This window comes from Lemur catta, chromosome 6 (assembly GCF_020740605.2).
Source record: "Lemur catta isolate mLemCat1 chromosome 6, mLemCat1.pri, whole genome shotgun sequence".
In the NCBI taxonomy this organism is placed as follows: Eukaryota; Metazoa; Chordata; class Mammalia; order Primates; family Lemuridae; genus Lemur; species Lemur catta.
The window spans coordinates 23,412,937-23,425,510 of record NC_059133.1 but is presented as its reverse complement, the minus strand read 5'-3'; the positions used below and the strand labels follow the sequence as shown (position 1 = coordinate 23,425,510).

General features: G+C 35.5%; 2 protein-coding genes across 4 annotated transcripts in view; one reads left to right on the top strand and one right to left on the bottom strand.

Moving 5' to 3' along the window:
* Positions 1 to 12,574, top strand: part of SNRPF (small nuclear ribonucleoprotein polypeptide F) — a 234,926-nt gene that overhangs the window by 85,776 nt on the left and 136,576 nt on the right. The gene's annotated exons all lie outside the window — the stretch shown is intronic.
* The window catches only part of NTN4 (netrin 4), a 103,347-nt gene that overhangs the window by 1,872 nt on the left and 88,901 nt on the right, over positions 1 to 12,574 (bottom strand). For all 3 annotated transcript variants that reach the window (XM_045553199.1, XM_045553198.1, XM_045553200.1), the window contains exons 8-9: positions 8,122 to 8,190; positions 5,439 to 5,609 (exon numbers count right to left, since the gene is read on the bottom strand). In XM_045553199.1, coding sequence (XP_045409155.1) covers positions 5,439 to 5,609; positions 8,122 to 8,190 — 240 coding nt within the window. The remainder of the gene's footprint in view (positions 1 to 5,438; positions 5,610 to 8,121; positions 8,191 to 12,574) is intronic.

The window sequence follows — 12,574 nt, the reverse complement described above, 5'->3', positions numbered from 1 at the left end:
ATGTTATGGAGGATTTTATAAAAGTCAAACAACCACTTAGGAAAACATACTGGAAGAAAGCTGTGGATTATATAATACAAAATAACACATATTTCCTGTACAAAGTCGGTGTGTTTTTGGAATATAGGTGGTTTGTTTGTCATATGCTAAAAAAGCTAAATAGATGATGAGACTTGACCAGATCTACTGCTGACCTTGTAATTCAAATTTCTTTTCAGGCTTCAAATACAAAATTTTGGCTAACATACATAAGAAATGAAAGGACAGTCTCATTAAGTTACACATTAATAAAAAGAAATATGATAACCTCCCTCAGTAAATCTTTGTAATAATATCAGTTTTTGTATTTAGAAATATTTTTTTAAAAATTACAGGATAGAATAAATAATTATATTTGTAAAATCAAACTTTCCAATATAAGATCAAAAAATCAAATTAAGTGAGAACCCTAGATGTTAAAATTCAATTATAAATATCAGGCCGGGCGCGGTGGCTCACACCTGTAATCCTAGCACTCTGGGAGGCCGAAGCGGGTGGATCGCTCGAGGTCGAGTTCGAGACCAGCCTGAGCAAGAGCGAGACCCCGTCTCTACTAAAAATAGAAAGAAATTATCTGGCCAACTAAAATATATATATATAAAAAAAAATTAGCCGGGCATGGTGGCGCATGCCTGTAGTCCCAGCTACTGGTTGCTGTGAGCTGGGCTGACGCCACGGCACTCACTCTAGCCTGGGCAACAAAGCGACACTCTGTCTCTAAATAAATAAATAAATAAATATCAACTTAACTCATGGTTTCGATTGATTCATTTCTTGTTCATTCACTGAAATGACCTAGAAAAAATGTCATCCTAGTAGTAATGGATGGCTATAACTAACATATTGTGGGCTTTGATAACATGTCTCAATAAAAACAAACAAACAAAAAATGAGGCTTGTTGGAGATTGACTTATTCCAAGTCTAGGGCAGGAAGGTGAGCATGGGATATCTTATTGTGCTAAAAGGAAGCTTCCAAAGATTAATGTGAGTCTTTTCAAAAGGACACAGCAACTAGCAGGAAGGGGTTATTTGAACACCAAGAGACATAATAATTGTGTGTATGGAAACACACTAAATTGATGAAAATCCATAATTCCAAAGGGATACTAAAAATAGAGAAAGCCAGAGAAAAATTAATTTGTCATCTTTAGAGACAGCTGTTAAAACCATTTCTTGCTTTGAAAATTAGAAATTAAAGAGGAAGAACTTAGTATTTATCCTGCCTTTACACTAAGAATTGTATTTCATGGTAACCTAAATGCCCAGCTTGGGAGAGAAAGTCCTCATACAGAAGAATGTCGGCTAATAAATGAAGAGAATTAGACAGAATTAGAAAAACATCATTTCTCAAACTCCAGTGAAATTATTGACTCAGGAAGGGATTATCAATTGGTGATAAAAACATTAAATGAATGGTTAATGGAAAACTGGATGTTTGTATAATGCCATAATTTTACATTTACGTTATACATTCCTTTCTTGTCTCAAAAGGTAAAACAAAATTGCCAATGGAGGGATCAGACTGTCCTCATTGTAATCCAAAGGTCAAGCTTACTGACACCAATGATAGGTCATCCAGGTACTATATGTGTTCTGATGTGATTCAACATGAATTATACAACAATATCTATAAAGGATTCTAGCCAAAATGTTTTTTTTTTAATTTCAGCGTATTATTGGAGGTACAAAAGTTTAGGTTACGTATATTGCCCTTGCCCCCCCCCTAGCCAAAATGTTTATTTTGAATCAATCAAGCTTTTCTTTGGAGATTACAAGAGATATAGGAGATAGAGGAACAAGCTAAACACCACCACAAGGCACCAACCAGACCTTCTGTAGAAGGTCAGATAGTCTACAGGACACTTGACCTAGTTTCTGCAATAAGTCATAAAAAAGGAACTGTGCTAGAGAGACAGGGACTGAAAAACTAGATATAATGTGTGATCCTGGATTGAATGATGGCAAGGACAGATCAGCTCTAAAGGATATTTTGGGATCAGTTGAGAAATAGGAATATGGCCTGAGTATTATTAGATAATATGAAAACAAACTGAAATTGAAAATGAAGCTGATTAACTTAACAAAGCAGGTTACAGAATGGAGCATATACCATGACTTCATTTTGGTTAAAAAAAAAATAATACAATATCCACACACATAGGGAAAGATTTGGAAGGATTTGCAATAACCTATTAACAGAGATGATCTCTGGGAGATAAAAATATGAAATTTAAAAATTTCCCCTAAATTTCTATAATGTACATGCATTTCTTCCATAATAATGAAAAACTGTTCAAAAGATTATTAAGAAAACCAATCCTATACTTAAAAATAGCTATTATAGTGTTTTCAAAAAAAGAGAAAAAGGAAAATAATGATAGAGAGGTTTCAAACACTGGGGAGCATAATGTAAAATGCATGATAAGGCACTTAAATTCTTTAAAAGGTAACTGTAGCTTCTGCAGAAAAAACAGTCCCAATATTTTCATTAGCTGACTAGTTAAAAATATAATAGTCTTGATATTTTTTATATAATGTCAAAAATAATAAAATACTCACTTAAAAACACAATAAACAGGCGAGGTACAGTGGTTCACGCCTGTAATCCTAACATTTTGGAAGGCTGAGGGAGGAGAATTCCTTGAGCCCAGGAGTTTGAGACCAGCCTGGACAATACCAAGACTCTGTCTCTACAAAAAATAAAATTAGCAGGGCTTGGTGGCATGCGCCTGCAGCCCCAGATACTCAGGAGGCTGAGGCAGGAGGATTGCGTGACCCAGGAGTTGGAGGCTGCAGTGAGCTAATGATGCCACTGCACTCTAGCCTGGGTGCCAGAGTGAGACTCTGTCTCAAAAAAAAAAACCCACAAAAAACACAATAAACATTTTTTAAGAAACTTAAGAGTTAAGTCTAGTATTTTAAGTGAATTCACTTTGAAACTACAAATAGAAAAAATACTACAGGAATTTACCATTAATTTAAAGTGTAAATATAAATTAAACTAATAAAAATGAGACTGAACAGAAACATAAATTATGGAGCAGCATCATGCCAAAAATTAACATGCAAAACAATGTTATCTTTTACAATGTTATCTTTTACATTTTATTTTCCTTTATGCTTTTGACATCCACTACGTTCTGTGTTTGAGGGAACAAAGTTTATTTTGTATCCATAGTAAAAGAAAATATAATACTTTACTGCTAGTCTTGGTATTCTAAAGTAGATGGCTGATGAATGAGTAAATGTATACATGAATTAAGAATGAATGAATTCGCAGGGATACCCAAATTAGATTGCTCCTTTTGAAGGTAGCAAAGGAAGCAAGTTGGTGTGTAAGGTTTCAGAATTTTCTTATCAGCTTTCTTTGGCTGTAGTTATTTAACTTGTAAAAATGGAAAAACAAAGTGAAATGAAAGAGTGTCTGGTTTGGCTTTGGCAGGTTCCAGTCTTTTCTTCAAAGCAAGTAAACATGTTTTCAAGAATTCTTTGAATAATTGCGCTTATGTTTTCAATTGTGATGAACTCAGTTGATTCTTTGACTCTGCTTGGCAGAACCTGATTAGGAAGTATAGTTCACTTCCTGGAGGGCAGTTCAGATGGTCAAAGTTTTTGTTTTTAATGTCTTCCTAAAAGACTGGGCAGACTTTCTTTTCTTTTGCCAAGATAGTAGAAAAGTGCTCATAAGAAGAGCCCCTGCGCACAAATCCTTGGGAAATAGAACTTAAATTAATGATTTTTTAGTTTCCTGTATTCAAAATCCAAGGTTCTTATTACTTCAATTTGTTCATTGGAACTATATTTATTTATTTATTTTATAATTTAAAATATCTTTTATTTTCCTTATTAAAATTTAAATTAATTTAAATAAATTATTGAAGGGGTAGAGTAGGGCATGAGAAATTGGTCAGTAGTCAGATAAAATCAAAAGTTCTGTATCATTGTTTAGATCGTTTAGACTGAGGAGATATTTTATTGCTACTTTATTTCTCCCTGCCCTCCAGTTATCTGTTTATCTTAAATTTATCAATCAAAGACCACAAAACACTTATTATTAACATAAATGTGGTTTCCTGGACTTATGTGAGGAAGGAATTATTAGATCCAGAACGTAAATTATGCACCTGTTTCATCAGTGCCAATAACACACAGGTAACTACATCAACAAGGAAATACAGAGGATTTTTTGGAATTATTATTTGTTTTACTAGAATTTACTATCTGGGTACTATGTTACCATTATCTGGGTACTGATATATACCCAGCACTGGATGGTATGTACTACTGTGTGGTAAGTACTGAAGAGACTATGATCAAAAACCTAAATCCAGTCGGGCGCGGTGGCTCACGCCTGTAATCCTAGCCCTCTGGGAGGCCGAGGCGGGTGGATCGCTCAAGGTCAAGAGTTCGAGACCAGCCTGAGCAAAAGCGAGACCCCGTCTCTACTTAAAAAATAGAAAGAAATTATCTGGCCAACTAAAATAAATATAGCAAAAAAAAATTAGCCGGGCATGGTGGCGCATGCCTGTAGTCCCAGCTACTCGGGAGGCTGAGGCAGGAGGATCGCTTGAGCCCAGGAGTTTGAGGTTGCTGTGAGCTAGGCTGACGCCACGGCACTCACTCTAGCCCGGGCAACAAAGTGAGACTCTGTCTCGAAAAACAAACAAACAAACAAAAAACCTAAATCCCATCCTCAAATTTAATGAGGGAGACAGAGAAATAATAGCTTATGACACGAGATGAAGAGTATACTTATAGAGTTTATAGGCAAGAACCCCTGTGCTTACTTGCTAGTCTCTACTTTTAACATTTTAAGGTGTAAATCAAATTTCACTCTATTCCAAGTTTCTCTAAAATTCTACAGTTTTTGTTTTGTTTACTTCTGCTGTTTCTAATTTGAGACCAGAATGATCATTTAATGAAAAACAAGATGATGAGAACTTGGGAGTTGTTTTCTATCCAGGAGAAACACATGCTTCTCATGCAATAGTAAAAATCAATTCAGTATTATTTGCACAGATGGAATTTTACATTTGAACTTCCTTTGGGAACAGGTTCTGCCATAATAGGACCTAGCTTTCAGATAAAGAGTTAAGTGGCATATAAATTCATGAAAGTACTTTCTATGCAACTGGCACCTGGAACCAATCTGAGTCTTCTCTTTTAGGATAGAAAATACTATATTGCTGGATTTTAAAATATTTTACTTTTATAGAGCACATGGAAGAGAAATAATTTTTTGATGTGAATTCTAAGAATTCTATTTGGATTTTCCCCAGAATTCAGATGGTGAAAAGGAGAGATGCTCTTGCTGTGTTTATTTAGGTTGTAGTTCAGAAAATGTAAGACAAGCAGCAAATCAGCAGAGACAAGGCAGGTTTTAAGATAGGAAACTCACCAGGATTGAGGATTGGACAAGTGCAGCCTCTGTTAGTCCATGATTCTGGATATAATGTTCGCTTTCCTCGTAAAATCTTCAATTTGGTAGATTTTAAGACTTTTTTAATCTTCACATTGACCTCTGCATGAGAACCTTTATCATGAGCTGATAAAATCTTTATTTTTAGCACTGTAACAACACAGAAGTCAAAATGCATGGAATTTCATATTATTCATATTATCTTTTGAAGTTTGAACAACTTAAATATGCATTTCATAATATAACGGAAAGATGAATTGATGATGAGAATGTGGAAATTTGCCTTAAAAATCATTAGGCTCATTCCTTTTTGCACTGGTTTCATCTCATTTATCTACATTAGCTATACTCTTCTTTCTTATGCAATTTCAACTGCTCTTCCCTCTCAAATCACTATGCTAAGAGAATATCAACCATTTGCCTATTGCAATTATAATCTTAAATATTAATACGTTCAGCTATCAAATCTAAATAGAAAGAGGAAACAGGAAGTAGACTTATCTTGGCTTTTATTTAAATTCCGACTATATTTTACTATTATGGCTGACTGTGTATAATGTTATGACAGAGAGCAAAATGTTACTGCTAGAATGTATTTTACATATTCTAAAGAGATCAGATAATATTATGGACTACTTAATATTCTTCCCCTGGTGTAAAATGCAAGCTGACTGGGGTTAGGGAAGCTGTCCCTCTACAACAGTAGGGTGCCAGTATTCTGTATGACTCAGGTTTCCATTATGCTCTTTCTTCTACAAAATGAATGTGCTGGGGGGTAAGTTATAGAATAAGTTGGGGTGGGGAAGAAAGTAAACCCAAAGAACACTGGGATGCAACGGTCTATGTTATTAGGAGAGTTCTTACTGGCTCACCTGCATCTTGATGGAAGATTGTGTGTAATGAGATAACCCTATCTTGGCTGGGTCTTATACTCTGAGAATATAGTTTTCAGATAGCTGTCTTTATTGAATCATCAAATTTCAGTCCTCCAAGGGGTCTTAAGAGCCCATCTAGTCTTGCTTTATGTATAAGGAAGCAAATGTAAAGAAATTAAGTGAACTGCTCAAGTTCGCATGACTGGGTAGAAGTTTGGACTAGAACTCTGATGAGATAAATGCATGAAGGGAGTGTAGCATAGTCTAGCCTGGCACATGGCTGATGTATGGCAAATGTTCACTATCATTCCACTAGACCGTATGCTCAAAGAGAGCAGGGACCTTCTCTCTTCACTGTCACTCAATAAATATTTGCTATAGGAATAAACAAATAAATGAAGTGTTTGTTTCCATAAAGCCAGAGAATGGGGAGGGGAAAGGCCAATTTTTTTCAAAGTCTGTAGGAGTATTGCACTTAATAAGGCCAGGGCATTTCATTACATCATTAAGAACATTCAAGTTCTTTTAAGTTTAAAATTAATACAGTTAGTATTAAAAGATTGTAAATTCAGAGAGCTACCCAAATCTACATGATAATGAGAACCAGTTGATATTTTTTCACTGAACTAACCGACTTTAGACTAAATTATCATGTTTTTGCTTTCGATAGTAAATGCCACTTCCTCTAAACTGCCTTTCCTTTACTGAGCACTATACATTTCAAAAGTTTTCTTCTATTATTTAGCTAAGTTGGGTAAATAGAGGGAAGTGTGCATGTAATTTTAGATAAGATTTATAAGGTTTTTTGCCATTTACTGTTTTATCTTTTATGAGATGAAATACAATGTTATCAAGAACCTAAATACTTGGTTTCAGAAATCATGACTTAAAATTTTCTCTTCATTGTGATGCATATTTTAGGCTATATAAATTATGGAGCAATAAAAAGCCTCAGACACTAGTCAAGGATATGGTCATAAGATAAGGTATCTTAATATATTTGATAGTAAATATAAAGCCATTTAGAATTTGAAGATAGTCACAGTCTTTAATTAGGGCAGTGCCATTTTCCTTTTTCCTGGTATTTGAAAGGTAGAGGAGGCTGAAGTATGCAGAGAGGGTGGGGAAGAGACCCAGGTGGACAGCTAGTCTCAGAGCCTCACAAATATACATCTTCTTCCTCCTCCCTGCCATTTACTGAGCATCTAGTATGTGCTAGGTACTGTGCTGCATGTTTTTCAAAAATCTCATTTAATGAGGGAAGCAGCATTATCCCTATTTTACAAACGAGGAAACAAGTTTGGAGAGGTTAAGTTGCCCACTCAAAAGCCAGAATTCAAACCCCTGTAGTTCTAAGTCCAAAGCTTATGCTCTTAACCATTGTAAAATACTGCCTTAAGCTGATTTCTGCTTAGTATTACCACATGACAAACCAACACAGGAATCATTTAAATGGCTAGAGACTTCCCTTTTAGATTAATAAGGCAAGAAGCATCTGTGAGAAAGGATTATGTGTCATGACTTTTTCCTTTTGCTCTTCGCCTCTTTTCTTCTAGTACAATAGCACTGCCTTTGCTCTACAAGCATCTTGTCCTCTCGAAGACATTCAACACCATCTACATTAGGGAAATCTAGCTTAAGACCATAGTATCGTGTTTAGTATTATTATGTAAGGCTAATGCTTTAATTTATTGAGAATGTCATCAGCCACACCTCCCATTTCCTTAAAAACTCTCTGTACTTAGTGTGAATAGGTTCTCAGAAGCATTCAATGGTTTCAAACTCACCATATGAATATTTCATTCCACAGAATGCCTTGGCATTTCCTAACACCTGTTCTTTACATTCACATTTACCTACACAAAGTAAATGGAAAATGGTGTTACTAGAAAGAAAGAGCAAAAAATAAGACATCACAAGTAAACCCAGGTAACACACTCTTTAGGCCCTGCTCAATTTATACAACATAATTCATAAGTACTAAGAAACTATGAAAGTCATTCAAATGAAGTAGCATCTTGGCCAGGTGCAGTGGCTCAAGCCTGTAATCCCAGCACCTTGGGAGGCCAAGGCGGGAGGATCGCTTGAGCCCAAGAGTTCAAGACCAGCCTGGGCAACATAGTGAGACCCTGTCTCTACAAAAATAAAAAATAAAATATTAGCTGGGCATGGTGGCATGCACCTGTAGTCCCAGCTACTTGGGAATTTAGGTGGGAGGATCACTGGAGCCCAGGAGTTTGAGGCTATAGTGAGCTACGGTCATGTCACTGCACACCAGCTTGGGTGACAGAGTAAGATCCTATAAAGTATTGATGGAAGAGAAATATAGAAGGTAGAAACAATGATGTATTTCAATGCTTGTAATTGATGTTATAGTAAATGCAGCCCAGTATTAATATTCCACCCTAATGGAAAAGAGCAATTGAATGGATAACCTGTGGAAAAGATGATTGTCTTTTTACAATTAATGTTCACCACAAAAGCCAAATAAAATAAAATGATTGGGCAGTCTATTGAAGGCAGTGCCATCCATTTTAAAAGTATTTATTGAGCACCTATGATGTGCAAGGCATGGTGCTATATACTCTACCATCAGAAAGATGAGCAAGGCTTACATTATACAGTTTAGTAGGGTAAATAAAGCAAGTGTGTAAAAATTGATAAGTGGTCTAAGAGAGGTACAATATACTTGAGTGGAAGGGTCACCTATGTTTGGGAGGATGGGAAAAGGCTTCATGGCTGAAGAAGAGTTTGAAATGAACTTTGTAGAATAAGTAGGATATTTTCTCTCAACAGTTGAAAGGCATATTATAATTATTATGTGTAACAAATTTGCCAGGTCCTGTGAAAGACTTTCAAAATGCCTTTGTTCACAGTGTATACATAGCATTCTCATACTCATTTATGTATCTGTTTCCTCTCTAGACTGTGCCCCTTGAGGATAATGGTTATGTCTTACTCATCTTGATATTCCTAGAGCCCAGAATGGGTAGGATTTTCATTCTTACTGATTTAACAATCTGATATAATTTTTCCCCCTTTCTTTTCTCCTCCCCTTCTGCCTTCATGCACTGCATTTCATAGACACAGAGTGGCAATAACAGCAGCTAAGGCTTACTGAGGCACACTTAAGACATACCAGGGACTATTTTATACATCTGACATTTATTTACTCATTTAAGATTCTCACAGAAATTTGATAGGAATATAGAGATAAAAGAGTGAGCAAAGAAATGCAAGAGAGAAAAGGGCAGAGAGTGCTCATAGAAGAGTCAGTAGTCCTGTCAATGTGGGAAACAGATTGAGTTGAGAATAGTAGAAGATAGGATGGAGGACCTTGATTGATGTGCAATTAGGGTCTTAATTTAGTTTGTTAGATAAAGGGGGATTTTCAAAGCTATCAGCTTAAAGAAGTTACATGAATTAAAAAATATAGATAGATAAAAATTAATTTGGCATTACTATGTCAAAAGTATTAGAATGGGGAGAAAATGGAGGCTGGAACCAATTATAGGCTAATGAAATCAATTATAACAATAACTAATTTGAATGCCAACTATAAGCCATAAATGATATAAGGAACTTTACCCATATGATCTTATTTAATATTTATAATAACCTTATGAGATAGGTATTATTAACAACCGGAAAAATAAAGCCTCAAAGAAGTTAATTAGCTTGTCTAAGGCAGCACAGCTAATGAGAAAAGCCAGATTTTTCTTTTTATATTTCAAAGTATTATGGGGGTACAAATGTTTTTGGTTACATGGATCACTTTTGTAATGCTTGAGTCAGGGTTAAAAGTCTGCCCATCACCTATATAGTGTTCACTGTACCCATTAGGTAGTTTTTCACACATCTCCTTCTCCCCCCTCCTCCCTGCTTGATTTCCAAAGAGTTTTATTTCCCTCTATCTACACGTGTGCTTATCAGTTAGTTCCAATTTAATAGTGAGTACATGTGGTTTTTGTTTTCCATTCTTTAGATACTTCCCTTAGGATAATGGTCTCCAGTTCCATCTAAATTGTTGCAAAAGGCATTAAGCCATCCTTCTTCATGGCTGAGTAGTATTCCATGGTATACATATACCATATTTTGTTAATCCACTCATGAATTGATAGGCACTTGGGTTGATTCCACATCTTTGCAATTGTGAATTGTGCTGCAATAAGCATTTGAATGCAGGTGTCTTTTGATAAAATGACTTCTTTTCCTTTGGGTAAATACCCCATGGTGGGATTATTGGGTCAAATTGTAGGTCTACTTTTAGTTCTTTGAGGAATCTCCTCATTGTTTTCCATAGAGGTTGTATTAATTTGCAGTCTCACCAACAGTGTATAAGCATTCCTTTCTCTCTGTATCCACACCACTATCTATTGGTTTTGGACTTTTTAATAAGAGCCATTCTAACTCGGGTAAGGTGATGTTTCATTGTGGTTTTAATTTACATTTCCCTGATGATTAGTGACACTGAACATTTTTCCATATGTCTACTGGCCATTTGTCTACCTTCTTTTGAGAAGCTTCTGTTTGTGTCTTTTGCCCACCGAAATTAACAGTGCATCAAAAAAATAACCCACCATGACCAAGTGGACTTCACCCTAGGTATGCAAGGATGGTTTAACACATGTAAATCAATAAATGTGATTCACCCCATAAACAAAAGCAAAAACAAAGATCATATGATATCTCAATAGATGCAGAAAAAGTATTCAACAAAATTCAGCATCCCTTCATGATAAAAACCTTTAACAAACTAGGCATAGAAGGAACATATCTCAAAATTATAAGAGCCATATATGACAAACCCATAGCCAGCATCACACTAAATGGGAAAGGTAGAAAGCATTCCCCCTAAGAACTGCAACAAGACAAGGATGCCCACTGTCACCACTTCTATTCAACATAGTGTTGGAAGTCCTAGCCAGAGCAATCAGGCAAGAGAAAGAAATTAAGGTTATCCAAATCAAGAAAGAGAAGGTCAAACTATTGCTTTTTGCAGATGATGTGATCTTATATCTAGAAAACCCCAAAGATTACACTAAGAGACTCCTGGAATTGATAAATAAATTCAGCAAAGTTTCAGGTTACAAAATCAATGTACACAAATCAGTAGCATTCCTATATACAATAACAGTCAAGCTGAGAGTCAAACCAAAGACTCAATACCATTCACAAATGCCTGAAAGAAAATAAAATACCTAGGAATATACTTAACTAAGGAGGTGAAAGATCTCTACAAAGAGAACTAAGAAACACTGAGGAAAGATGACATAAACAAGTGGAAAAACATATGCTCATGGATTAGTAGAATCAACATTGTTAACATGTCCATACTATCTAAAGTGATTTACAAATTCAATGCAATCCTCTTTGAAATATCAAATCATATTTTACAGATCTAGAAAAAATAATTCTACACTTCATTTGGAAGCACACAAGAGCCCAAATAGCCAAAGCAATCTTAAGTAAAAGGAACAAACCATGGCACATCATATTACCAGATTTCAAACTATACTACAAGGCTATGGTAACCAAAACAGCAGGTATTGATTGGCACAAGAATAGAGACATAGACCAATGGAACAGTACAAAGAACCCAGATATAAAATCATCTACATACAGCCAACTGATATTTGATAAAGCAGACAAAAATATATACTAGGGAAAAGAATCCCTATTCAATAAATGGTGCTGGGACAACTGGATAGCCACATGCAGAAGAATGAAAAAGGATCTATATCTCTCACCACTAACAAAAATTAATTCAAGATGGATAAAGGACTTAAATGTAAGGCATGAAACCATAAGAATGCTAGAAGAAAATGTTAGAAAAACTCTTTTAGATATTGGCCTAGGGAAAGAATTTATGAAGAAGACTCCAATGGCAATCACAGCAACAACAAAAATAAATAGGAATTGATTAAATTGAGAAGCTTCTGCACAGCCAAGGAAACAATCAACAGAGCAAATAGACAACCTACAGAATGGGAGAAAATATTCACGAATGATAAAACTGACAAAGGGTTAATAACCAGAATTCACAAAGAACTCAAGCAAATCAGTGAGAAAAACCAGATTTTAAGCCTTGGCCTAGGGGAATCTGAAGGGCTTGATGTTTCCATTATATTGTCTCTCTAAGACACATATAATGTGGGTCTGAACTAGAGAGGTGCCTGTGGGTCTAGAAAGGAAGAAATCTCAAGAGATGCTGTACAGTTTGGGTCTACAATTCTTGTC